This window comes from Corvus cornix, chromosome 1A (assembly GCF_000738735.6).
Source record: "Corvus cornix cornix isolate S_Up_H32 chromosome 1A, ASM73873v5, whole genome shotgun sequence".
Lineage (NCBI taxonomy): Eukaryota > Metazoa > Chordata > Aves > Passeriformes > Corvidae > Corvus > Corvus cornix.
The window spans coordinates 59,435,390-59,463,125 of NC_047057.1; the positions used below are offsets into that span (position 1 = coordinate 59,435,390).

Here is a 27,736-nt window from a genome sequence, read left to right on the forward strand (position 1 = left end):
TGTGCTTGTAAGTATTTACACTAATTAGGAATCTCTCCGTGTAGGAAAACTATTCTAAGAGCAGAATCAGGACCTATGGCTTTTTCCAACATGAGTTGGATGTGGTAGATGAAGAGATACCGTGTATATAGACATATGTGGGGGAATAAAGAGAGATTATTTTAAAAGCTGTCTGAAGTCCTGCTGCTGTGCTAAATCCAGAAAAAATTAAATGAAAGCAAGAAGCACAGGGGGGTCTTACTTTGATTTTGTTGCACTGATGTAACTCCAGTGGCTTCAGTGAACTACTTCGAAAAAAAGAGCAGCAACCAACCTAATGTTTTTTGTATGTTGCTATGAGCACACTGAGGAGCAGTGTACCGCTTCAAGTTGTTGTCAGGCTGATAAATACTCTGAATAAACAGAGCAGAAGAATCTGTGTCTTGACACACAAAAAAAAACCCCACAAAATAAAAATTTCTTCTCAAATCTCTGACACACTGGATTTTTGTGCTGCTCATCAGTGCCTTGCACCTGATTTCTGCAGAGTTTGTCAAGAATAGCTTTTTCAAAGTGAACTTACCCAAAGCATAAAGCAATCATGGGAAAAGGTTTTGTCACCATTAGAGATCTCCTGATTAACAGTAATTTCACTCCTACAAGTATAAAGCCTCTGATACCTGCTCAGAACTGAATACAAACATGGATGCTAATTGGATATTCCATTTCTAAACACAAACCTAATTTTCACTCATTAGACAAGAGTGTTCGTTATAGTCCAAATAGTAATAGTTTGATACTTAAAAAAGATAATTTTTTTATTTTTCCCCCTGTAGAGTTCAGTTCAGTATTATGCAAAACAAACCATTCTGTTTAACACACTATTGATTATTATTAATCCTGGTATTTCTCTCTGGGTTGGAAATATGCAAAACTAATGATCTTTATTTCCATATTGGGATGCTAGAATTTAGTAAATGTAGAACTGTGATAGAGAAGCACTTGAGAGAGAGTGAGACTCTCCTCTTTTTTTCAAAACCTCAGCTTGGATTCAGTGTCAGAAATTGTTCTTTTTCCATAGAACCCTTTAATCCTGTCCTGTTTTCCTGTCAGTTCCTCGTTTTCCATGTCTGCTGCTCCTAGTACAGCAGAGTGACCTTTTTTTGACTCTTATGGGTGAAGAGAGAGTGAAGCTCCAACTTAAAAGCTAAAACTAAAGAATCGCAGGACGGGTTCGAAGGGAACTTAAGGCTCATCCACTCCCACCCCCTGCCATGGGCGGGGGCACCTTCCACTGTCCCAGGTTGCTCAGAGCCCCATCCAGCCTGGCCTTGGACGCTGCCAGGGATGGGGCAGCCACAGCTTCTCTGGGCAGCCTGTGCCAGGGCCTCCCCACCCTCACAGGGAACCATTTCTGCCTCATATCCAATCTAAATCTGCTCCTTGTCAGTGTGAAGCCATTCCCCTTGTCCTGTCTCTGCAGTTTCTGATGAAGAGCCCCTCTCCAGCTTCCTTAAAACCCCTTCAGATACTGGATACATGACATATGTGGCAATTTTTATATAATAAAATGACACACCACCTGGCAGTTTGTGCTTGGACAGGATGGTGCTAGTAAGAGGATTCCCTGTTTCTGCTGGAATCTCAGATGCTCCAGGTCTCTACATCAGTAACATAACATCAGTTTCCCATTTCATACAAGGGATTTCTTTTTTTTTTTTTGTTTTCCTCATTAATGCAAACTTAAGGTGATTCAGACCCTAAAAGGATTCTTTTCAAAATGGATCTTCTTTCCAGTAGGGCCCCAGCTGAAAAAATCCAACTTGTACTTACAGATGGCAGTTTACTGACAAAACAAGATTTGAAGCTAAGGAACTTTTTCCAATGAATGTCTCCCAGGTTTCTAAGGGCCACGTTGTCATTCAGGCTGAGTGTGACAGACAGCTTCTTTTGCCCCTGTCTTCACCTGGCGAGTGCGGGGGCCGCAGTTATCTCGTGATGTAGAAGCGGGGGCTTGGGTACCTCCTGGCCTCCATCATAGCGTGGGGATCATCAGGGTTCACCACATCATTCTGGTTGATCCTCATGGGCTCCCTGGGCATGTGGGGAAAGTCTGCTGGCTGCTGCATCTGGGAGCCGAATGCTGGGGTCTTCCTCTGCGGGACCAGGATCTGGTGAGGATCTGCTGGATCAACATCTACGCTTCTGGTGTTTCTGTGGGGCTCAGGGGTGTTGAATCGGAACAGAGGGATCTCATTCCTCCTGGACAAAAACTGGGAGTATGGTGGTAGGTTCATACCAGGGGAGAAGGCTTGTTTAACTCTGCCTAAGCTCACCAGGAAGTGGTGTTTGGGGGATTGGTACACGTCGTACCCGTTTTCCAGTGTCCTGTGGTTGAACACACAGTCCTCTTGGCTGAAGTAATGCTGAGGGGAAAAAATAGGGCACCTGTGAGCAGAGGGGTCTGGTGAATTACAAACACTGGTTAAAGAGGGAAAGAGGGATGAGATCTTGTAGCAGGTGTTTTTCTAATCTCCCAGGTCTGTATCTGACCCAAATGTAGATTGGAGTTGCATGTCCATGCTTTCAGCAAAGGAATTCTAATGATAAACCCTGGTTTCTCCCAGACGGTCCCAACCCACAGCTCTGTGCTACAGATGGGTCCCTCACTGGATCTCATTTTGTCCTCATTTACCCAGGCAGGACCTCAGATGATTTTTGTCAGCTCTACAACTTAATACAATCAAAGGAGCTAAGTGTCAGATCCTCTCTTAGATTTCCCCCTCCACCTGCAGCTACCCAGGTTTGCCCTGGCTGGGGAAATGGGCACCACAGCAGCAGAATGCACTGGCCATTCAGCCTCAGGGCTTAGGAAAGGTCACTCACCGAGCCAAATATGTTTCCTTTCATGTCCATACACAGGTAGCGTCCACTCTTCACACCAGTGATTATAACTGAGCCAGCACCCTCAGACTTGATCATTAGGGCACCTGTTCAGAACAACAAAAAAAAATCCAAGATCCAGTTCAACACTGCATTTACAGATCCACGGATGGTCTGGCTGGAAGTGACCTCCGGGGGTCCAAACCAACCTCCCACATGACCTGGGACTGTTGGCCACCCTAAATCAGGTTCGCTGTGGCTTTGGAAAACTCCCAGGATAAAGAGCACCTCTCTGGGTGCCCTGTTCCAATGTGGCACTAACGTCCCAAATACAACTTTTTTTCCCTCTGAAGTCCCAAATCGTGGTCTGAGGACATTGTCCACAGTTCTGCCATTGCCCACGTCCAGGGGGAGTTTGTCCCACTCATCTTTGTGACGGCCCTGTGGTATTTTTTCAGTGGTGCCCAGCAGTGGCACAAGAGGAATGGGGAGGAGCTGATGCCCAGGAGGTTCCTCCTGGGCAGGAGGCAGAACTGTCCTGTGCAGTGACCGAGCCCTGAACAGATTATCCGGAGAGGCTGTGCAGTCTCCCTCACTGGGCATATTCCAGAGCCATCTGGACACAATCCTGTGCCCTGTGCCCTGTGCTCTGGGATGGCCCTGCTGGAGCAGGAAGGTGACACCAGGTGACCCCCTGTGGTGCGTTCCAGCCTCAACCAGTCTGTGATTCTGTGATTACATTGCCCTTGACATCCCTTTTGCTGGACTAAAACCACAACAGATCATGATCAAGTCCCCCTGAAAACCCTCTGCCAGACCAGCTCCACCTTCCCCTCAACTAACTTGAACTGGGGTTGCTGTAGTGCTCCAAGAGCAATGTCACTGGTGCCAGGTAAAGTGGGAATAACAACTTTCCTTGACCTGCTCCTTGCATTTGACTCAGTGTCTGTTGTCTTGTCCCACCCAGGAGATCTGTGCACACCCAGGCCATACCACCCTGGTGCAGAACTTGGCACTTCCTATTGTCTGGTGGCTCAGTGGCAGCAAATCAGTCACCCTCCCTCTAAATAGCCCTTTTGTTGTCTGATTTCCATCTTTCCTGCTCCATTCCAAGTCCTGCTATACTTGTTTTATGGCAGATATGGGAAAATGTGATATTTTGCTGTCTGTTGTTCTCTAAAATCCCACACTGGTTCTTGACCAACATACATAAAATGAATTTTATAAAATCTTTAAATATGTAGGAAGAATAACAAGACAGTGCCAGCATTTCTGTGAGTGTTTCATTATCAATTCCTTAAAAAAATAGCAGAATATAATCCTTTTTCCTCATTAATTAAATTATAACTTCGAAAAACATCTTTATTTACTTATGTAAAAGCTTCATTTCCTAGGCTTAGATTTTTAACTGAGTGTATAAAATAGGTGTAAAAATAATAGTAATAATAATAATAATAACAACAACAACTTGATTTTATGATCCATAGCTACTTCTGATTTGAGTGCTGCTAAGAGAGAAGTACTTTTAAAATGCTATAAAAGAACCCTAAGTCTTAAAACCCCCCACATTTGTCTCCTAACTAAAGAGTTTGGGCCAAGTATTTAGCAAAGGAAGAAGAATAAACTATTCTCTGTTTAAATAGAATAATAAAATATACAATAAAATAAACTGTGAAGACACAATTTGAGATCCTTTTAGTGATAGTAGGCCATAGTTTCTTCTCGTGAGCCCCAAAGGCTCAACACTTCTTTTATGCCAGTCTGGTCTTTCATAGTTTTTCCTTTTTTAACTGACCTTTGCATGCCCGTGTTCTGTGCACATTGAAACTTAAGTTTTAGTAGTTTTCAGCCCTCTACCCCAAAATACAGATTTTATGGATGCCATCAGTTTTCCAGCATTGCTCTGGCAAGTTCCCTCAGTGCAGTTCCTTTGGTAACACCATCAGTGGGAAGTGGCTATTTGGAGGATGTCACTATCAATCTCTAATAGGAACTTCCACCAGAAACTAGGGGCAAAATCATGAAGTGAAGGATAATTCAGGTGGTTTTTCCTTGCAGAGTATTACAGGAACCATAGGACTTTAGTTGTCCTAGGCAAGGAATGAAATTCCCCATCCACTAGATTTCTTTGGAGCAATTTTATTTGTTAAACAAAAGGAGATTTATAATTATGCATATTTTCCATCCCGTGGCTCTGCTCCTCTGCCTGCCTGCCTAATGAGAAAAGGGGATTTTCTATAGGTGGTGAGGAAGTAAAACATCTCATTGTCCCTCCCCTACTCCCATGGAGGTCCATAGGAAGCCACTTACTGTAGATGGTTTGGTGAGGAGCGCCATCGACATAGCCATCAGCGTTGATTTGGAGGTGGAAGCTGCTCCTCTCTGTGTCAGTGTAGAGGTGCATCAGGTGGTCTCCGTTCCCCCAGCTGGGACTCAGCAGTGGAGAGGAGTTGGGAAAGGCGAGGGAAGCCTTCAGGCTGCAGAGCAGCAGGAGCAGGGAGCTGCAGGGAATGCTCTGGTGAATGGCTCGACGCTCCATGGTGGGTCAGCGTCTCCTCCTCGCCTGCCCTTGTCCCTGGAGTGTGAATCCTCAGACAGGATCCCTTCTCTGCAGAGGCTTATAAAGGGCAGCAACATGACATCACACAGGAAAACCTTCTCCACATCCTTGATTTTTGGCAAAGCAACATTTTAAGTGTCCCGAAACCTCAAGGGAAGGATCTCTGGCTAAGGTGTGTGGGGGAAAAATGTAAGGTTTCTAAAGACAGCTCACGAAAGCTAATCATATGTTCAAATGTTATCTACAACCCTCTGACATCTGAAAGCTTCCCACGCCCCTACTGTTGGATCCAGGAAGGGCAATCCACTGCACTTGAACTGAAGGGAATGACCCTTCGGACCTGAATTATCTTTCTTTTTTGCCAGACATGTTTATTCAGACTCCCACCTCCCCTCACTGTTTCCAAGCTGCATTCTGATTTAGTGGAAACATCAAATACAGCTAAAATTTTGTTGCAGATATACCGAAAGTTAACATTAAGTTGTCCTGAGCCTGACTCCCCCTTCATTATGTTGTAAGTTCCACAGCAACCCTGTTGGGCTGATATTTGTGTCACTCCATTTAAGCAAAGGGTACTTGATTTGAGCAGAGCCTACTTCACATAAACTGTCCCTTTTATTTCTCCTGTTTCCTTCTGAGTCCCATAAATAATCTAAAATTGGCCAAAACCAGCTGAAAATAACATGTAAAACACTTAAAAGCTGGATGTTTGCTCCTGCATTGCACATCTGGATGGCAGTTTGTAAAAAATGTTCTAAGATACAAGACCTGCTTCTCAGGTGTCCTGCAAATGCTCTGGGTCTTTACAAACAAATTTTCTGATTTAAAAAGCAGGTGGTTCTATTTATTACATTCAAATGCTGTACTGATAGGACACTGTGTATGGGGGAATCAATGACAGCAGTGACAGGTTCCAAAACTAGACTGTGTTAAGGTTTCTTTCAAAATTTAATATAAACCTGACAAAAGTACCAAACAATAAATGAATATTTCTTTAATGACAACTGAGGATTTTAACTGTAGCAGTGTTAGGTTCCGTTTCAGTCTCTAGATGGACACAGCATGAAAAATTCTTAGTTTCATTAACAAGCTGTGGAGCTGTGCCATCAGCATATAATGGATTGATAACATTAATGGATTGATACAACTATAACCCACTGCAAAAATGGATCTGATTTTGGGTTTTTTATTGTTTAAAATCAGTAAAACTCTGCCAAATCCTGCTTCCACAGCTGTGTAAATCCAGAGACTTGCGTCAGAGTATATTCACCTGTGTAAATGACAGCACTTTTTAGCCAAAGTGTATAAGGGTCAGATCTTAAACTGAGCAGGCTGACAAAGCTGGCTGCACTAAAGACAATCCAGGCCTCAGATGTTTTATTGGCTATTACATCTGAAATGCTTTAAATGAAAGCGTAGCTTAGAAGGAAAGGAGGGATAATTTTTCTTCTCTTTTTTTAAAGTGATATCTCTATTTACTCTTGAAATTATCCACCCATATTTTTCACTCTGATCTTAGAACAAATGTTTGTGGGTTTTGGTTGGTTGGTTGGTTGTTCTGTTTTTTTCTTTGTCCCTCTTATTAGACTCCTATGGAAATGTGGATGTTGATACTTCAAGGGCAGTTGCAGAAGTGTCTCACAGAGGCACTGTACCCTCTTGGAATATTCTGTCATTCTTTTATGACTGGAGTTTTTCTGGTTTGATGTTTCAGATTTACCATGACATTTTTCTGTGCTTGCCAGCATGCACTGATCTGATCTCTCTCCAGTGCCTTGGTGGCAGAGAAAACATTCTAAGATGTTTGAAAAATTTATTCAACCTCATTTAAGCACATGCCAGTTGTGAGTATCTGTTTCTCTTTTTATAATAGTCAGACAAGCAAAGATTACTTTTACAAGCTTAAATTGTTTGGCATTTTCTGAAGTTCCCCAAAGTCAGGAAAATGCCAGACTTTCCTAAATTCTGTTTAATCTGCTGGGATAAAGTGAATTTATTAAGTCTCTGCTCGTGAGGATGTTAATACAAATTTTGGGTTTTCACAGACTTTTTTGTTTTAAACCTATAGATGCCTACTGCATGTGGTTTGTTGTGGGGGGTTTTTTATTTGGTTTTTTTTACAGTCCATTTTTTTTTATTTCAGGCTGATCCATTTATTCCTTCTGTGTGTATTTCACTTATTCTCTACCCATTCAGCTGTTGATGGGGTAGCCAGGTGTATGAAAAACTGCTTTACTCCTTCAGCCAAGTCTGTTATAATACAAGTGATGACAACATTTCTTGTCTTGCATGTTATGCTGATGCATCAGCAAGACCAGTATTTCTGCAACTTTTACCACAGGAGTTGGTATTGATTTTTCAGATTTCTGTATTGCTCTGTGGTGTTTGATGAATTGAGATGGCTTCTCTCAGTTCTCAGCTGATAATTAACAGAAATTGCTTGTTGTAGGGACAAAAAAAAGGAAAAAATGGAACTGAATTTAAAGATCAAAACCATTTCACATTGCCACATTTTTCCACTTCCCACTGCAGGGATGCTACACAGCCAGTGTCAGGTGCCACAGTAAGGTGCAGAACTTTCCTTAGACATATCCTGGAAAGGGAGCTGGGAGACAGCCTGGAGGAGCTACCACCTATGGTGAATGTCAGGCACCCAGGTAAAGTGAGGAAATCCTCACTTCAGAGCAAAAGCTGAGAGGAGAAGATGGATAAGACAGACCCCAGCCTTCAGGATGAAATTTATTTGAAATAATCATTGAGCAAGCTGGTCTAGGGGGAAAGTGTCCCTGCCCACGGCAGGGGGTTGAAACAAGATGATTTTCCTGGTCCCTTTCAACCCAAATCATTCTGTGATTCTGTGATTGATGCTCCAGCCCTTAGTGAGTCTCACTCCCCTCTCCCCCTGCCATGCCTTTGTCCCAGGCCTGCTCCTGCTGCCTCCTGCTCCTTGCTCCAGAGGCAGCTCAACTCAGGCTAAGCCAGGGCAAGGTGCCTCAGCTGGAACACGGGTGACATTCAGGCCTCCCTGGTATCATCATTTAATTGCAAATTATACCCAAAACTGTGCACAGAAGGAACTGAGGGTCATAGGAGCAGATTGGGGTCTGACTTTCCCCCATTTTGACTGCTTTGAGTTTCAGCTTTAGGTCATTTTCTGATCCAAACTTACCACCTCAACTCTGTAAAACTCTCAGCAGCTGTATGTCATTCCCTTGTGCTGCTTTCTTTTACTGCTTATCCCCTCAGTCTGGAGAGGACTCACAAGGCAAAGACAAGCTTTTTTTACAACAAATTTGTTACTGCAAGTGACTTTCAGTTACCTTTTGGAAAGGCTCAGAAATTTTCATTTTAAAGAGAAAAAAAAAAAGTGTTTTCTATTCAATCGAATGGATTTGCCTTCCAGGATTCTCCTATGGGTAAAACTACACGTCCCCTCACAGTGCTGGAGTTCCTTTCATCACGTAGGAGCACCTGTAGCACTCTTGCCTAATAAAGCATATTGACTTATATTTAAACAGGTGGGTGGCTTGCCCTTATGCAGCATTCTGTGCCATCTGGGTGCCTGTGCTGGCCTCAGGAAGCCTCTTGCTCTCTGCTGCTCAACTCACAAGGGAGTTTGGGTTGACAGATTTGAAACTACCTCTGCTCTTAATAATTTCCTTTGCATTGCATCTCTTCAAAAGAGGTCATGGAAATCAGGGGCCTGTCCCTCTGCTTCCCCTTTCTTAAAATCACTGTCACAAGTGGCTCTGGGATGATCACACCCCCAGCCTTGGAAGTACAAGGGTGGAGTGCCTCTCCAGCAGTTATTCTAGGAATACTGACGCACTGAGCCGAGGGAATGTACAGTGGATGCTCTGTGTGTGTGTGTGTGCAGAAGCCTTTGCCACAGACTTCACCCGGTGTTGTTAAACACATCCTGAGTGACCTTATTTGGAGGCCCCATTCTTGTCACACTGCCCACGACTAAAGAAAACATCCTGGCTCAGCTCACCTACGTGAAAAAGATGAGGTAAGCACAGCCCACTGGGTTTGGGACCGCAGCATGTACCAGCAGTTTCTGCAGTGTGCCTGCTCTAATGAACTGAAACGAAGGGCCTCATTCCTCCTCCAGCTGAAATCCTTGGCAGAGCTCCCAGGCAAAGCAGAACCAGTCCCTAAAAGGTTTTGTTTTCTGAACAGAGAGTGTTTCTGTCATTTTAAGGGGTCTGAGTTTCCTTAGGTGGTATGGGAGAGAGGATGGGTGCAATCTGTGGTGAGAGCTGCTGGTACCCTTAATTAAAAAAAAAAAAAAAGCCAGCATAGAATCACAGAATCGCCTGATTGGAAGGAATCTTAAAGATCATTTCATTCCCACCCCCTGCCATGGGCAGAGACACCTTCCACTATCCCAGCTTGCTCAGAGCCCCATCCAGCCTGGCCTTGAACACTTCCAGGGATGGGGCAGCCACAGCTTCTCTAGGCAACCTTTGCCAGGGCCTCACCACCCTCACAGGGAACAATTTCTTCCTCATATCCCATCTAACGCTGCCCTGTGTCACATTGGAACCATTCCCTCCTGTCCTGTCACTCCAGGCCTTGGTCAAGAGTCTCTCTCCATCTTTCCTGTAGGCTCCCCTCAGGTCTGGAAGGCTGCAAAATTTTCTTGTTTGGTGTTGAGGTTTGGAAAGCCTGAAGTTTGTCTGGATTCTGAAATCTGCCCTGTGCACACCCAGTCCTGCTGATCTGCCTGCCAGGCAGTGTGTCTTGTCTGAGAAAGTGTATTCTTTCTCCTGGTGTGATTGTTTCCAGGTCCGAAGGAATCCTGGGGACACAGATACACAGCCTCAACAAGAAAGTCACTTCAGTCATCCATCTCCTATTGTAATACATTGCAAGGTGCCTAAAAGTAGGCTGATTGTTTTATTTTGGGAAAACTCTTTGCTTTATGTAAAGTTTCTTATTTCCCAACATTGTTATCTCAGCTTGGACTAGAAACATCCAGGAGCCCCTTCTGATCTAAGTATTTCTAGGATTCAATGACATCTGCCACTACATTCATTGACAGTTTCCAATAAACTAAATGGATATTTTCCCCTTGTTAGGCAGAAGACAAGGATCAATAATAAGCTTTGTTGTAACCTAATTTTAAACTTACTCCAATCTCTTGGTTTCACATGTTTTACTCAAATCTGTCTCCTTGACGAAGAGATTAAAAAGGCTTAGGTTAAAGAAATTAGGAATGGAAAATGAAAAGAGGGAGAGGAGAACGCAGTGAAACAGAAAGACAAAATATGCAGACGTCATCATCAGCCAAGGGCACTTTTAGTGTGGGACAGTAATAACAGAGCATGTGACTGATATGGTTAGAGCTGCCTCAGTGCAACTGCAGGTGTTGCTTTTTAGCTCTGAGACTTATTTTTTTAGTGGGATCTCTTTGAAACTAAAACTTCATTGGAGAAATCTTTGCTCTCTATAAGTTTTAAGAGTAATATTTTAAAGACAAAAGGCTAAATAATAAATGAAGAAAGTCATGACTGAACATTGTCCTTGTACTCAGTGTTTTTAATGCAAGGAAAATAGAAAGATTCCCTAAGCCACTGCAAGACCAGTCTATGATTCCAGAGTCCTTTAAAGAAACATGGAGATCAAAGTTTGTAAGGGGCAAGGCAAGACAAGTAACAGTGGTTCATTTTTTCAGCTAAACTCTGTTAGCTCATCTTTGCTCAGGAGCTGGGTTCCGTTTTTTGAGGTATTTCTGTGACAGGGAGCACATAGAGGAGGATTTATGAGACTGAACAGAAGTCTGGCAAAAATATGTCTTGAACTCTGCCGCTGATACAGGTTTTCCTTCACAAAATGACTTTTCAGGTAGATGTGCAGCTACAATTTTTTTGTTTGTTTGTTTTTTTGCATTGTACACACAGTAGTTCTTCATGTTGCTTTCTCAGTCTGTCACGTTGCTGGTGAGGAGGAACTTGAGAGTCACATTGTGCAAAGGTTCATCAGCTGCTGGGACACTGATCCTGCACCTGGGCCCTACTGATCTTTGGCCATTTTCACAGCTGTCACAAGCTGTTGCCATGCCAGGGCTGGTTGGGAAATGCATTCTCTTTCAAATAAGTCAATCAGGTGAAGTTCTGGACTCCATCAAACTGCTCAGTTCTCCAAAAGCAAAGATTTCTTGGCTGACAATTTTTTTAAAACTTAGAAATGCAACTTCACACTTTTTTTTTCTTAATTAAAAAAATATCTTCTTTATTATCCTTTCCATTATTCCTAATGGACTTGCTTACATGCCAGAGGCTGGTTGGCCCACCTGCCTACCCTGAATATGACATGTCACTTTGACACTGGTGTCACTTCTGGATCCTTTGCTCCATGGTTGGTTCCTCCACCAGTCTCCACTGCTAGTGGAAGAATGGAAATTAATTCAAGTTACCACCTTCATGACCAGCTGATGACCAGCTTAGCATGAACTGAGGTTGTGCAGAATGCAAACATACATAAGAAATGTCATACGCAAGAAATTCCAGTCACCCAGATGGCCTATGGACCTGCATGCTGATTATAGGGGTGTAGGAAATAAATCCCATTGGAGATTAGCTTTTCCTTATTTTGAAACCTGCAAGTTTCTCTTTAAAATGTGCAAACACAGTGTCTGCAGATTTGCTCAAGATTTACAGAAAGTGACACCCAGACATGCCCCATACATATCCACTTTCCCAAAGTTTCTGTTTCTGTAGTCATTGCCTTTGCAAAATCATCGTCATCATAGAATCATAGAATGGTTTGGGTTGGAAGGGACCTCACAGCCCACCTCATTCCAACCCCACTGCCAGGAGCACTATCCCAGCTTGCTCCAAGCCCCATCCAACCTGGCCTTGGACACTACCAGGGATGGGGCAACCACAGCTTCTCTGGGCAACCTGTGCCAGGGCCTCAGCACCCTCACAGGGAATAATTTCTTTCTCATATCCAATCTAAACCTGCTCTCTGTCACTTTGAAGCCATTCCACCTGGGTTTTGACCCTGGGTTAAATGCAAGCTGGCTTGTCCCTCACTGGATAACTGAGGTAGTTAAAGTGCTCCTGATCTCACTGAGCGACATCTATGCTGATTAGTATAATTCCCTTCTTTAAGTTTTTGCATCATTTTGTTTTATTGCCTCTTCAATAAGCTGGAAGATTTGTGTCAGACCAGTGAGTCCTGGGCTCAGGTCATAGGCAAAGTAATGCCAGGAAAAAAACCAGGCTCCAGCAACCTGGAATAAGTCAGGATGGATCATTTCTCATTAAAAAAAAAGGAAAGGAAGCTCTTCTCCAGAGAGCCCTGAAACAAATATAATTATAAACTGTGTTGTTTTATACATCATCCCGAATGATTTCTCATTTGATGTAAGTTGGTGTGGTCTCACTGTCCTTGGAGAAGCTATTCCAGAGCTGTGAGCTATGGTTCATAAAAACATACAATTAAATTGTGAGTTGTAATAATTGTGAGGGGGAAAAAAATTAGTCCTTATCAAGGCATTTCGGTCCACACCCTGTGACACAAAATAACCAACAATTATATGTGCTCATGAGATCCAGGATTAAATAATATGTCCAAATCTCGTGATCCAAGGACACAGCTCGTTCAGCTCATCTGGGCTTATTGGCCCCTTGGATTTTGGCCAAACACTTTTCTGCAGCCTATGGCTTCCAAAACAAACATGCTTTTGGACTGAGCTGAATACAGAGCTTGGCTGGAGAGAAAAAAGAAAACTCTGCTTGTGGCTGCATACTTGGTTGTTTGTTTTTATAATTTTTTTCTCCAGTGACAGCTATTTCCTCACTTGGATTGGTCACTGCAGTTCACCGCAATTCCAGTTTGCATTACATATATTATACCTGGAGATTCACAGTGTTTTATCTTAGCCTGAGCCTCCTCCTCAGCTGTCCAGCAGCTGGGAGAGATTCTTACTTCATCCTTTACTCTTGGGTTCTGACAAGGAAACTAAATGTCCTCTTGGCTTCTGCTGAGTTGTTGTGACTCCAAACATGGAGCACAAGAGTTTGCAGTTGGGCCATTTTTCCAAGGAACAAAGTCACCTGTAGTTAAATAGCTGGGACCTAACTGTCTCCTCCATTGCTCAAATTGATGCAGAGCAGGGTGGCTTCAGCAAATGCCAAAAGTAAAACAAGCAAAAAAATCCCCAAAAACAATGCAAAAGGGATTTGGGGCTGTTTATTTCCTTTTATAAGCCTGTCTTTAATTAGATGGCCAATACTTACCCTAGTCTCAGAGCTCCATCCAGCCTGGCCTTGGACAGTGCCAGGGATGGGGCAGCCACAGCTTCTCTGGGCAACCTGTGCCAGGGCCTCCCCACCTTCACAGGGAACCATTTCTTCCTCATATCCAATCTAAACCTGCTCTGTCAGTGTGAAGCCATTGCCCCTTGTCCTGTCACTGCAGGCCCTTGCCAAGAGTCTCTCTCCATCTTTCCTGTGGGCTCCCTTCAGGCACTGCAAGGCCACAGTGAGGTTACCCCAAAGCCTTCCCTTCTCCAGGCTGAACAATCCCAGTTCCCTCAGCCTTTCCTTCCAGCAGAGCTGCTCCATCCCTCTGCTCCCCTTGGTGTCCCTGCTCTGGACTGGCTCCAGCAGCTCCCTGTCCTTCCTGTGCTGGGCCCAGGGCTGGATGCAGCCCTGCAGGGGGGTCTCAGCAGAGCGGGGCAGAGGGACAGAACCCCCCCCCCTCCCCTGCTGCCCATGCTGGGGTCTCAGCCCAGCTCAGGGGGGTTCTGGGTCCCAGCTCTGGCACTGGTGCTGCCCTTAGCCCTTAATGTGGTCTTGCGCTGCACTGAAGCCACACAGTTCACAGACCTGTGTCTTCCACCCAGCTTTGCGTACCTGCAGCTGAGCTCATCCTGTACATGTGAGTTATCAGCCTTCTTTTTTCCTTTCTTTTCCTCTCCCTTCATGGTACTGAATCCTTCAGATAATTTCTGCAGCCATTTGTGTTGGTAAGGGTTAGCTCCAGCAGGAGGGATGCTTTCTGTCAATGCACAGGACAAATGTGTCTTGTGTCAAGACCCTACAGAAGATGCTAAACCCTCTTAAGACTCTTCCAGCAAAGCATGGGCTGCTCTAGTGACCCTTTTGAGACATCTGTCATTGTTTGATCCCCTTTGAGTTGCTATACAGAGTTTCAACTAGAGCTTAATGAATCACGAAGCTGTTGCAGGGGCTGTTGCAGGAGATGGGTAGATGGGATTCTTCCTGATAAAGCTTCCCCTAGCTTTGAAGTTGGTCCTGAAGTTGGTCCTGCACTCATCTAAGAGGTTGGATTCAAGCTCTCTAACAGTCCTTTCCCATCTAAATATCTCCATGGAAACAGAGACATTATTAAGTTTCAAATTACCTGGGAGGAAACAGAAAATGAGGTAAACTCAGCAAAATGTTTCCTATTCTTCATAGAGGTGTGGGGCTTGTCTCTGTCTCTTGTCCCCAGAATTCCTGGGAGATTTTTCATCACTCAGGCTGAGAGCACGGAGTGGGAAGGGAGTATGGGAAGCGCCCATGCCTCCCAGGACACCTGGACACTTCCCAGGCAAGAAATCTGAATAACACAAAAGTCTACAACAATTTGAAGTGTACCAATACATACTCTGGTTCTAGAGGTGAATAAAAACTTGGTTTGGAGGATGAGTTAACACAGCCTTTCTGAACCAAGGAAAAAAATAAATGTTGAGAGGGATTTAGAGTCAAAACACTACCAAAAATGTATAAAATTTTATTTTATGAATATGTTAAACTATTGTGCGCAGCACATACATATAAAAATAGAAGCAATTTCACAAACAATTGATTGGACAGTTTTGTGTTTCTTGCAAATTTACAGTCTCAATTGTGAGTCCATATTGAGTCAGAACATGAGGTATATTTTAGTGAAAAAAGAAAGCAATCTGAGAACTTTGGCACTATTTTACTGTGCAAAATAAAATCTTGGAATTGAAATAGTTAGTGAGGTATACAAATATTACTCTGCTTTTCCACTGTGTGTGTCTATGTCTCTGCATGTTTGGGAAAAATACATTTATTTAAGAACATGATTCAGTTCCAGCCAAGTCTGCTTTCTAACAGGGGTGGATTAAGTCTTAGATTGTTATGGGGTTTACCTGAGGAAGGAGAAACCTTGAAAAGAGGCATCAACTCCACAGGAGAATCCCATGTGCAAAATGTGGGTATGACAGGCTGGTGTGGAGCATTCACAGCAATGCTTTCAGAGCTCGTAGCCCGTGGCATGACCCCCTGTTAAAGCACACTGAGATATGTTTTGAAGTTCCTAATTTGGCCCTGATTTGGGAAATCCCTTTACTTTGTGCATTTTCTGTATGTAGTCACATATCCTTATTTGATTTCAGCTGTGATTTCTATGTTGATCTGGCTGGCACTGAGGTGTAATGAGGAAAAAAGCAGTGATGCAAAGAGGAACTCAGCAGAGCGACTGATGGGGCTTTCCAAATGCCCACCAAAACTGCATCCAAAAGGGTCTGCAGTTCATAAGAGCAATCTCAGCCTACCAGGCTGCATCTAAACAGATTTACAGAATCACAGAATGATTGAGGTTGGAAAACACCTCCAATATCATCAAGTCCAACTTTTGAGACATCCCCACCTTGTCAACCAGACCAGAGCCACATTCCAGAACACTTCCAGGGATGGTGACTCCACCACCTCTCTGGGCAGCCTGTTCCAATGCCTGACCACCCATTCAGTGAAGAAGTTCTTCCTGATGTCCAGCCTGAACCTCCCCTGGCACAGCTTGAGGCCGTTTCTTCTTGTCCTGACTTCTTGTGACCTGGTCTATGGGTTGTCCTTGCTTGACCAGTGTGTGCAAAATGGAGCCAGTGAGTCTGATTCCCACCTTTTGTGCCAGCTGTCCCATTGCTTACCAGTCCTGGCAACAATCACTTTCTCTAGGCTGCCCTGGTTTAAGAGGGAACAGACTTTATCCTGTCTTAAGGATGGTGGTTTAAGCTGTGATCAGAAACAAACTTGTGTGCCAGCATTCAAACTCTGTTTCCTTCTACATCCATGGACTCCTCCATACTTCTTCAAACTTAGTTTCAAAGACAATTAGTAATAGAACACCAGGATACAGGTTGCCAGCTAATGTATTTTAGCACAGCTCTCTGTACCTCTGGGGACTCTAGGTCAATGTATTGCCTGATACCCTCCAAACTTTTCTTTGACCCCCACTCTCCCCACTCAAAACATCCTGATTTTTCACTTCAAATGCACATTTTTCCAAAGCAAAGTGCTGCACACGTTGTGGGTGAACAAAGTGTGTCAACTTGGCTTCTCTCTGAAACACTGCAAGACCAGAAAATGAAGAGAAATTCCTTTGAACTCCTTTCCTTCCAAAGCATCCTCCAAAGCATCCTGTTCCTGTACTGTGAGCAGCATTCCACTCTTTTTTTTCTCTTCATTTAGACTGTGATCATCACTTATATTTGAGCCAGATAAATTCAACTATAAGTCACACTAGAGATGCTGGAAAACTGTATCTTGTTCACAAAACAATTGCCTTGAGAGTTTCTCAGGAATGGTGGCTGTGGGTACATCCTTGTGGGTATGTTCTTTGGGCCAAATCTTCTATAAACTAGGAGAGCTATAAACTGAATAGTTTTCCTGGGCTGATTTATTCCAGCTGAGGATCTGGCCCTGACAGTGTCTCTCATGCATGTCAGAAGGCTCAAATTCATCATGAATAGACAGCCCCTGCAAATAGAATGGCATGTCAAGGCTGGACATAGCCCCATTTTGGCTGGACATGGGAGATAATCTTGCACTCAGATATTCACTTCTGCAGCAGCATGGTCCATCTATGCTGAAAATGCTCATGCTCTGACATTGCATTGAATCTAGTTTCAAATTTAGGAGCACGCCACCAATGCAGGAATCCCAAGGCTTCTGGTAACTGACATTTATAGTGACTATTGACTTAGGGCCTCTTAAAATACTCTTTCAAAGGCACAGAGAATGCAGCTTCATTGGCGATCTGGAAAAGGGTTGTCAAAATAGCAAGGCAAGGTTATATGCCATTTGTACAGCTTCTAGGAGAGCTTTGAAGAGTGTTTTATACAGCTTGCTGTGTTGTCTTTGAAACTGATGCTTTGCAAGTGACAGAAATTGGAATTATGGCACGAATTCCTCTGTCCCAACATGGGAAGGTATGCTTGTGTAGCCTCCTTCTTTCTCAGGGAGGTATGATAGAGAAGAACCAAATATACTTAAGACAGTGAAAATTCAACACAGAGTTTTCTAAAATAACCCTTTGCTGGAAGCTTCCATGAATTTCTTACGTTTTATAAAATGCATTCCACAGACCACTTCTAGTTCTTAGAGGTTAACAACTTTCAGCCTAAATGAAATAGAGTGCCTTTAAAGATTTCTTTTCTTTTATATGTATACAAATATAAAGGCACCTGGGCATCAGGAGACTGGGATGATTGATTCATTAAAAGTATGTAATTACATAGATGCACACTCACACATCCCATGTCTATATATATACAAATATTAATATTAAAGATGTACACATCTATATTTGAGGTAAGTCTAAACTAAGCTCACAAAATGCCATTCAAAATCCTCAGCTCCAAATAAGTTTTGCATTTGGGACCCGTCTGTGATTTATCCTGTGGCCCTTCCCACAGGAAATTGATTGTAGGTCTTCATTTTGCCAACCAGTCCATGTGAGGAGACCCAGGAGAATCCCTTCAGAGACAGAGGGACTCTGGGAATAGATGGTTTGCTTGTGTAGAAACAGTTGTGGAATTGGCACCTTAATGATCAAAATGGGTTGAGGACTTTACAGGACAGGACACACTCTGTAGAGGAGGGGTGCAGGCAGGTATTCAGATGGAGTGAACTGCCTGAAGCTCTGGTGAAGCAAAATCATCTGTTGATTTGGCCCATGATATGTAAACAGCTCACTACAAGAGGTTATTATCTGAGGTAAATAACATTTAGTAAATAACCTGTGATTGATTAGATGGTTGCCCACAGCCATTCCGCATCTTCCTAAAACTTCCTTTGCACTCCAGCTTGCATTTTTCTCTGTACAGCACCAAAGGAGGCACACAGCCATGTAAAATTTGTACAGAGTAGAAGAGAAGCAGCATCATATGACATATGCTATGTATGTACATATCATATGTATGTATATGATGAATCTAGTACAAATATTTTTATCCAAATATACACATACATATAGAGATTTCTTTTTTTTTTCAATGACCAGTATAAATACTTTACCTGGGAGGTTATTCCCCACGTGCAAAATGAAACAGTTTGTCCTGGGATTTAATCTTCTGTTTTGCTGGTGCTCATATTCTTGGTAAGAAGTGGGTCACTGTCATGGCAGGAGAGACCTTGTTCCCTCTCTTCACCCTGCCGTGTTTGCTCAGGGCTATGTAAGCACCACGGTGAATGTTGGATTCGTACGCGTTGTAGTTATTGGGCAGCAAGGTTTCCTTGAATTTGCATTCATCTTGGAAAACAGCCTAAGGAACAGCAAGGGGAGGGGGAGGGGGTACAAATCAGGTACAATCAATATTCCACCAGTTCCGCCCTGGTCATTTTTCTTCCTCGCATTTTTACACCAGGACTCGTTGCAGTGTGTGACAGGTGGTGCCGCAGCCACTGCGGCCAACAATAAATCTCCCTCCTCAGTGCTAATTTGGTGTCAGATGAACTCAGATGCCACCTGTCCAGATAATGGACTGTGCATTTCCTGTGGCAGATCGAGTTAATTCATTATAAATCATGCATTTCTTCATTTTATTTGCAAGTAAAAATTTCTGTCAGCATCATGCCCTCTTGCCCAAACAACAGCTTTATTTAAGACCTCCCTCTGTCAGAAGTTCTGTCATTTATAAAAGAATGCTATGCTGGCTGTCAAAACCTTCAGAGCTTTTCCAAACAGCAGTGTCCAGGGAGATCTGCTTGCTTGAATAAGAGATTTGATTAGCAATAAATCTTTTCTTTCTTAAACCATTAGGGATATTTAACTGTGCAGATGGATCTAAGCTGGGAAAATAGTTTTAAATTTTCTCCATGTCAAAACATGAAAATCTAAGGAGAGGGAGTTATCTGGGAGACGAGTTGCAAGGACAAGCAGGAGACAAATGCAGAGGAAATTAAAAGAGAAAGCAGAATAATTCTCTGACTTCGAATGTCTGGCACATGAGATGTCACCAAAGCAGTTCTATTTGGGCATCTGTGTGATAACACCACCTAAAGCCTGTAAGATTTTACCTTAAGGCATTGTACTGTACAAGGAAAAATGCACATCTCTTACAGCCTGTGTAAGTGTCTTTGAAGATTAAAAATACTGTATTGAAAGTGGGGGAAAAAATCAAGTGGGTTTCTGAAGCCAGACTCCGCATTTCTTTAGGAAGACCCAGCTAAGTAAAGCAGTTGAGCTTGTGGCACTTTTTAGGTGCTTGTGATCACTTGTGATTGAAAGAATATTCCTGAAATGGGACCTTAAAGTGTCCCACTGTCATTATGTGTGTGAGAAGGAATTAGTCAGGTTAGTAATGGCCACAGGATCCCTGACAACACTTGGCATTATTTTAAACAACTGCAATGCTTTGTTGAAATTACAGCTGTTCCCAAGGAAAGGACTCTGCTGTTCCTTGACCAAAGAAATGGATACGACCAGTGCCATCCATTATTTTGAGATGGGCTGATTTTGCCTATTGCCCAGAGCCAGCCTCTTTCAAATGCACCTCCTAACAAGCACTTTTTCTGCTGAATGTTGAGACTGGAGATGTGTTGCTCACATCTCAGAGGTTAAACTGCATTTAGATAGCAAATCATCTAGATGAGGATGATAGTGTTTCAGTATGATTTGCATACCATTGTTAATAGTTATTATTATTTTCTCACCCTTTGCAAGTGATCTCACAAAACTGATCATTAAAATAACCCCAGCCACATATGTTGACCTTGTAGGGTAGACTTCCTATTTATTCTTGATGGTGTGGTTGTTTTTGGTAGGAGGGAGCATGTGGTCATTATTTTACTAAGGGTAGCTGTTGGAAATAGCTATAATTGCACCTCTCCTACACACAATGCAATGCAGGATGGAATCAACCGGGCTCAGCTTTGTTACAACGTGTTTGCAGCCCTGTGACCTTAGAAGAAGCCATCTAATTAATCTGTACTATTTGCAGAATATATTCATTTTCCTAAGATGTTCCCTGTACAGTCTTATGGGAAAGCTTTAAAATCCCAGCCCTGTAACAGCCACGCTGCTCGTTGTATTAAATAGCACTGATGACAGCAGGCTGGGCAGGCTCCCTGTAACATGAGGGCTATTTTCTCTGCTTGTAATCAGAGATTTCCATAAGGAAAAAACTGAAACAAACAAAACCAAAACAAACTAAACCCAAACAAACAAAGCAAAACATTAAACCAAAACAAACCACTTCAAAACTTTTTTGTTTAAACTGAAAAGCTACTTGCACTTGTACTTACCGTCCCATACAACCTCCCCTTGCTGTTCATTGCGATGAAGAGAGCACTTTTCACACCAAGCAGACTTACAACACCTCTTTCTACAGTGGATATTTCAAAGAGACCTGAAAAACATGAAGTTTAATAGAAGTGTTATCACAGAATCTAGAGCTAATGGAAAGCAATTCAGATATAATTAATTTTTTTAAAACCCTAACAAACTTGTCACATATTCTTTATGAGAATTATGTCCCTTGCGCAGCAAAATAAATATACACAGAGAAGATCTTGGGTTTTCCTACATGCCACAGGATTTTAAAATAATTATTCTAGAATTGTAATCACATTCTGTATAAGCCTTTTTCTCTATCAAACTCTTTTGATCTGTCAAACTCTGGACCTTTTCAGTAAGAAATTTTTTTTTTGTAATACGCTGTACTTACAAAAGGTTTTTTACTGAGCCGTAAAGAAGTGTGGCTTGCATTTTGAAGTCCCACATGATATCTTAGCTGCAAAAGATTTTAGCAACTGCCCCCTACAGGAAATTCAAATCCATGTGACTAATGCTTTCCTTAATTCTTAGGGTAACAGAACAGCACCCACAAGAATGAGCAAACCAGGACCAGCAAACCCCTTCCATGGGACACACTGAGTGTCCCAAAAATACTGGTCAGCTGGGATTCAAAAGTCATGCTTTGGCACTCCGGACTCAGCAAAAACCTCCTGGATTCAAAAGGCAAATGAAAGGTGAGGAGCAAGAAAATGCAGCAGAGAGTTCGTTTTCGACCCAGTTTGTCTTTTCTCATCTGCGCAGCAAAGCAGGTAAAAATAAATTCTATCTAAATTTGTCTAAGCATTTTGTGCCACGTTTCAGCCCGAAGGGTTCTCATGTTTATTGATCCCAGAGACTTTAAAAGGCAACAGATGTAGCACAGATTAATAATATCAAGTCATAACATTTGCACTCTATGAAGGGTAGTTACTCGAGTTCACAGCAATTAAGTGACATCTATTCTATTTCATTTCTGGATGCAACTCACTGTATTGGTTTTCATTGTGAACTCCGCTTATCCTTCCGTCTGGGAGGATTTGAAGGTGAAACCCGATGCCCACGTTGCAGTAAAGCCTCCGCTGCCTCTTGATTCCTAGCAAATAGTCACTCTCCCAGTTCACATCTGCCTTCTCCCCTGACATCCCAGCCATGGACCTGGACAGCAGAGATTGCCATCCTCTCTCCAGCAATGTGCCATTAGTTCTGCTTACAACTGGGTGTGTGGCAGCAATCCCGGCTAGCAAACCCAGGAAAAGGAACGCAGGCAACGTCCGGTGAGCGCTGGCGTCGCAGGACATAGTGATGAGAAGTCTTTGTGCCGTGGCCATCCGGTTCACCTCCTGGGCACGTGGTCAGAATTAATGGCCCTAAAAATACCGCCCTTCTTGTTTTTCTCCCTTCAGCATGGTGGCAGAGGCTTATTTTTGGAAAGCAAATAGAGCTTGCTGACCTGAAACTAAAGCCCGATAGCAGTTGGGTTGGGAGCAGAGACAGGCCAGCAGGACTCCAACTGGTGGGGACCATGGTTTGTAGATCCTGCTTCCCACTGGGCAGCCTCCGTTATATTTGATTGAGCCATCTTTATAGTGCAGGGGCTGTCCCTGCCCACATCATCACTCTGACATCAACAGCCTGCCCAAGGTAAGGCTGCCAGGGCTGTAACACAAACCTGCCGTCCTCCCTGCCTGCTGAGGTTGGAGTGCTGTCACCCAAGACTGGAGGCAGGAGTGGGATTTCATTGGCTGTGGTAAGCAAAGGAGTCAAATTGGTTGGGGAATCAGAAGCCTCACAGGCAGCTTCCTTATTTAGAGAAGAAGGTGTAAAAACAGTTCTGGACCTCATCAGCGAGCAATGAGAGGTTTGTAGCCACTTCCTTGGTGGCACGATCGGCGGGTGCTTGTCGGGGCACCTTGATACTCAGGGACAATTGGCTTGAGGTGGCCACAGCTCTTTTTGTGCACACCCTGCAAAGCCAAGGGACCTCTTACTGAGTGACCCACGCGCTAACCTTTGTACCTCTGCAGGGAGTGTTCCTGGCTGGCTAAAGGAGAGGTAAGCCATGCTGCAGGGACAGAAGCCCCAGCTCCTGCTGGTTTTATCCCAGCGGGAATTCTGCTGAGCCGGGCACACAGGCTGGAGCATTGATCTTGCAGTGACTCATAGCTGCAAACATTAGGCCTTCGTGTTTTTCACTGAGGTGACTCTCAAATGATCACATTTTCTCGGGGAGGGTGCGTGCCTCCTGCAGGCACTGAGGTATTTGTAGGAGCAAGAGAAGGACTTATGTAATGTGTTAAAGATGAGGAAAAAGTGAGATGGCCACAGCTTCCCAGTGTTTCATTGTCTCCTTTTCTCAAGCCTAAATACTCACTATTTTTATAACTTATGACCATCTTCATTTGCCTCCCCTTCCGTTTGTTCAGACTGTCTTAATTCTTTCCCCTCATTTTCCACTGATGCTGTTTCAGCTCCTTTGGAGCCAGACAGATTAGACTTTTATCTCAATTAGTTTCACAGAACTTATCAAGATATAAATCAGACGAAAACAGCTGAGATTTATACAAATACTTTTGCCAGTATGTCTGTCAGCTTCTCATAGCACAGGCCTTGCCTGTGTCATTTGAGAAGCCTGCTAATGAGGAGACTACCTGGAAGCATAATTAAACTGAGCACACCCAGTGTGACAGTTTCATGTTAGCAGAGATGTAATACGAGGCTTGGGACACTGCAGACTCCCCAGCACAAGCCCCTTGTGGTGAAGGGGAGCCCCTGGCAGCCCTGAGGCAGGTGAGCAGTCAGAGTCAGTGATGTATGTGAATATTAATTGCTCTCAGGAGACAGGCTCAGCTATAAAATAATTGGGAACCACAGATCTAGGCCCTGGCTTGTGACAGGTGACATTTCAAGGTCTCTGTGCCTTTGCTGAAGCTGAACTTGGACTATCACAGAATCACAGAATAACCTGAGCTAGAATGGATCCACTAGGATCATGCAAGTCCAACCCCTGGCTCTGCACAGGACACCCCAACAGTCCCACCCTGTGCCTGAGAGCCTTGTCCAAACACTGCCTGAACTCTGGCAGGCTTGGGGTGATGGCTGAAGGAAGGATATCTTTTGAAAGCTGACAAAGAAAACCCTCAGATCCTTTTCTCTCCTGTGTTCTACTTCATTTGATGATTTTTCATCGATGCAAAGCAATATATAACTTTTAGGAAGGAATAATGCTAGTATTTTACACCCTCTTATCATAGCTGCAGTCTTCATGAGAGGCCAGCATCAGTGGGAAGCAAAGCCCAGAGTCCCTGTTACAAGCATGGAGCAATGATTTCCCAGTTTTTCTTATGCTGCAGTCTGAAACCAGCCCATTCCCAATGCACATGACTCCTAGTAACACTGCCTGATCTCAGAGCCATGACTGTCTGTAAAACATGCATTGTAATATTTTCTTTATTTTCTTTATTCTTTATTTCTTTATTTGTCCCCCTAGAGAACTTCAAGAGTGTAATGGGTGCAGAGCTGGATTTCCATCCTCAGCTTTAATCACCCTTGCATCTTTATGTCTCATTTATCAGTTTTCTCAGAGCAAAGACAAGCTATGGGCTAAATGAGCTCCTCTAACTTTTGCTGGCACATCTGCCACTGCAGATTTCTCACAAGCTGTCCTGATGGCACATATTAAAGGAACACTTTGTGGGATGCGCTGTGTCTCATCCATTGATCCTAGAAGAAAAACCAAATGGTCAGACCAAAACGAACAAACAAACAAACAAGATAATTTCAGACAAGTCTATGGGATGCATTGCTTTGTCTTTTAGTCAGCCCAGCTGGAAAGTGACTGCTGAGAGCCTTTGTGACCCAGGGGACAGCATTGCTCCAGCAGTTTCCTGTTGAGCTAGTCGATCTGACAGCATTCAGTATGGAAAGGGTACACAGATTACTTGCTTGCAAAAAATCAGAACTTTCCTTGCCTGATCTGTAAACCAAATCAAATAGCTAAAACCTGTGATTTCACTGGGACACCAGGTCCTTGTAAGACCAGGAGTCCTGGTGTCTGGCCCCAGACCAAATGTGTGCAGCTGGGAGATGAAGTGCATTCTGCAGTCTTGTACTGCTCAGCAGTTCTGCATCAGAGCTGAAAAGAGTCTTTAACCATTCTCCAGCTGAATGTGTGGCCAGCAGGTTTCTGAGTTTTGTTTATTAACATCTGAACTGCCATGTACATTCTGGAGCTTCTGATTCAATTAGGCAAGCCTTGTTTGCTCTAAAAGATGTCTCATTCTGCTTAAACTTGTCCTCTTGGCCCATGAAGTGACTGTTTCTAGAAAACACAATGTAACCTTCTGATTTTCAGGTAGCATGTTGTCCTGGCTTCATGTGCCCAGTGAAATTTGGAAGGGAGACACCAATAGCATTTGCAGTAAAATAAACCCAGTGAACTCCAAAATGGTAAAAATTTGCATCAGCAGTCAAACTCTGCTTACTTGAACTCTTAAGACCTGGGATGACAGTGCTCACTGCCTAACTAAAGCAACAAGTTTTCATTGTCAGTATTTCAGCACAATATTAAAATAACCCCTCTTTGGAGCACAGCAGTTCAGATCCACTTTCAGATAGTCTAAGAAAAGTCCTGCAGCTGAGCAGTAACATGATATGGATGCAGAGCACATCTTTCAAAAAATGTGTGATGACTTAGGGTCCTAAGTTACATTTTCAAATCTGTTAAAAGTCTCTCCCTATTTTAAGGCCGGGAAAGAGCAATCCCTCATTCAAACACAGAAGGACGGACTAAAATTGCTCACCTTGCCTGTGAAGACCCAGGCTGGTGGTGGACAGTGGAGAAGGGAGATTTCCAGGTGATAAATCTGCCTGTTGTGGCAGGGCAGGTGTTGCAAACTCTGGACAAATTGCATAAAAATCTGTAAGCCCAGGTATGACCATGGAGCCCCATCTGATCATCTTTAGGTTAATAGGGTTTGCTGCCCAGCATGGAGAGATTTGTAACACAGACACCACAACTGTTATGAATGAAATATGAATCACAATCTGAAAGCAGCAGAAAAATATAATAGAGCAAGGGTTGCAGGGCTGTATCAACACCCAAGAACCCCACAAAAACTGCAGAACTGGTAACACTGAGGAGGGTGTTGTTGGCATCAGGGCTAATTTGGATAGGGCCACAGAAGAGAAGATTAATCAGCAGAAGACCTGAGCTCTGCTAATAGGAGGATGACAAAAAGGGTTATAGCACACTGTATTTGTTATTTCTCTTCCCATTATCCAACAGAGAGGCAGATTTGTTGTCACACCAATCCCCAAAATGAATAAACGGGACAAGAGACAGCAACCTTGCCTAAGAGCCTTGGCAGCTGATGAGCTCTTGGAAGCAGAATCAAGCAAATTTTTGACCCAAAACTATCCCCTCATTGCAGCTGCTGACTCCTAAAGCATGTACAGGACCTGCTCAAACATGATTTGTCATCACCAGTCATGAGGAAGCCAAGATATTAACAGGGAACCTCCATTTTGTCACACACACAGAGGTCCTGGTTAGGCCACTCAGACACACCGGGGCAGGAGAGTGTGTAAATTTAACAGCTTAGTGTCATCTCAAATAATTATCTTCCCATTTCTGTACAGGGAAATCTCTCACTGAGATTTCACAAGCCAATTTCTTGCAGGCAAGCACAAATCACAGAACAGCTTCCTGCTATTTTCTTTTTGGAGAGAAGTGGGAAAAAGAATCTACTCCCACAGGAAACTTTGGAGGATTTAGGACTAGGTGGATGCTAGCTTGCTTGGAAAAAGATCTTGGTTTACTGCTTATTCATGCTGAACTCATTCTCTGCAGAGGGTACGTCAAGCACAGAGACAGTCAAATATGCCCATCTTTGTCTGCTGAGCTGGCCAGGTCTCCCTCTCCATGTCCCACAGAAATGGGAATGACTGAAAGAAAACAGAGTGGTGACTCCACAGCGAACCTGTGGCTTCCCACCTGGTCCTGTGCCCACCAGCCCACATTGCTTCTCTCATCACCTCCTCAGCTGTTCCCACTCCACAGGGACAGGCAGTCCAAGGGTAAAAGGCCAAGCTGAAGAAAACAGAAGTGACAGCCACCACCCCCACAGGGATCTGCTTGGTGCTATTTATTAGAAGAGATGAATGACAAGGGACATGTTTAATTTGGTTTAAGTTTGTTTCATGCACAGTTTTCTCATTACAGGAGGAACAGGGACACTGCAGGAACAGGGATGCTAAATGCCACATTTAAATAACATTTTGAGTAGGAAAGCAAAAAACCCCCTTGTTTTTATTGTTGTTGGTGATGAGATTCTGTCCAATGGCCCAGCTGACCTCTGTGTGATTCCTGACCATAGGACTATTAATTGATTAGATTAAATGATGTAATCCACTAAAGAAGGTTAAAGGCAATTTCTGTCATTTGCCAGGTAACTGTGTCTTCCTTGTGTTGTGCACCATTAGCTCAGTTGAGGACTTTCTTTTGCATGTCAATTCTTCATCCATTGGTCTGGATCCTCCCTCATACTTCAAAGGAGAATTCTGAAACCTTTTGTGCTGTCATCTGAACTTTTTCCTGGGTTTTTCCAGTGTTTTTTTTTTCCTGTATGTCAGGCAACACCCGAAGGTCTAAAGCTTGTAATTCATCTTCGACAGCAGTTGTGATTTGTTGTCTAATTTCCATAGAAAGGATCCTGTTTTTGACATCTCCTCCTTTCTTCTTCTGCAACCCTCTTCCCATTCCCACTGCACTCT

At 43.5% G+C, this 27,736-nt stretch overlaps 3 protein-coding genes across 4 annotated transcripts in view; 1 reads left to right on the forward strand and 2 right to left on the reverse strand.

Moving 5' to 3' along the window:
• The window catches only part of TIGAR (TP53 induced glycolysis regulatory phosphatase), a 62,370-nt gene that overhangs the window by 15,296 nt on the left and 19,338 nt on the right, over window positions 1–27,736 (forward strand). Inside the window, exons 7-8 of one of the 2 annotated variants that reach the window (XR_002047956.2) lie at window positions 7,137–7,266; window positions 21,497–21,660. The gene's annotated coding sequence lies outside the window, so the exon portion shown is untranslated. The remainder of the gene's footprint in view (window positions 1–7,136; window positions 7,267–21,496; window positions 21,661–27,736) is intronic. The other variant, XR_005604386.1, reaches the window with a different exon arrangement.
• Window positions 1,451–5,757, reverse strand: FGF23 (fibroblast growth factor 23). Its single transcript, XM_010410861.3, has 3 exons — window positions 5,173–5,757; window positions 2,866–2,969; window positions 1,451–2,405 (listed from the first exon to the last, which is right to left on the reverse strand). The coding sequence occupies exons 1-3, from the start codon at window positions 5,399–5,401 to the stop codon at window positions 1,968–1,970; spliced, it is 771 nt and encodes a 256-aa protein (XP_010409163.1). The 5' UTR covers window positions 5,402–5,757; the 3' UTR covers window positions 1,451–1,967.
• FGF6 (fibroblast growth factor 6) lies at window positions 18,489–22,365 on the reverse strand. The gene is made up of 3 exons (XM_010410354.4): window positions 21,954–22,365; window positions 20,935–21,038; window positions 18,489–18,953 (listed from the first exon to the last, which is right to left on the reverse strand). The coding sequence occupies exons 1-3, from the start codon at window positions 22,291–22,293 to the stop codon at window positions 18,777–18,779; spliced, it is 621 nt and encodes a 206-aa protein (XP_010408656.1). The 5' UTR covers window positions 22,294–22,365; the 3' UTR covers window positions 18,489–18,776.

Bases quoted from the DNA above. Each gene is read 5' to 3' on its own strand.
- FGF23 (XM_010410861.3), bottom strand. From the start codon at position 5,401: ATGGAGCGTCGAGCCATTCACCAGAGCATTCCCTGCAGCTCCCTGCTC. The intron at 2,970-5,172 runs GTAAGTGGCTTC...TGTTCTGAACAG, and splicing joins TCCTCACCAAACCATCTACA to GTGCCCTAATGATCAAGTCT. The intron at 2,406-2,865 runs GTGAGTGACCTT...TTTTCCCCTCAG, and splicing joins AAGGAAACATATTTGGCTCG to CATTACTTCAGCCAAGAGGA.
- FGF6 (XM_010410354.4), bottom strand. From the start codon at position 22,293: ATGGCCACGGCACAAAGACTTCTCATCACTATGTCCTGCGACGCCAGC. The intron at 21,039-21,953 runs GTGAGTTGCATC...CATGTTTTTCAG, and splicing joins TCACAATGAAAACCAATACA to GTCTCTTTGAAATATCCACT. The intron at 18,954-20,934 runs GTAAGTACAAGT...GCTGTTCCTTAG, and splicing joins AGGGGAGGTTGTATGGGACG to GCTGTTTTCCAAGATGAATG.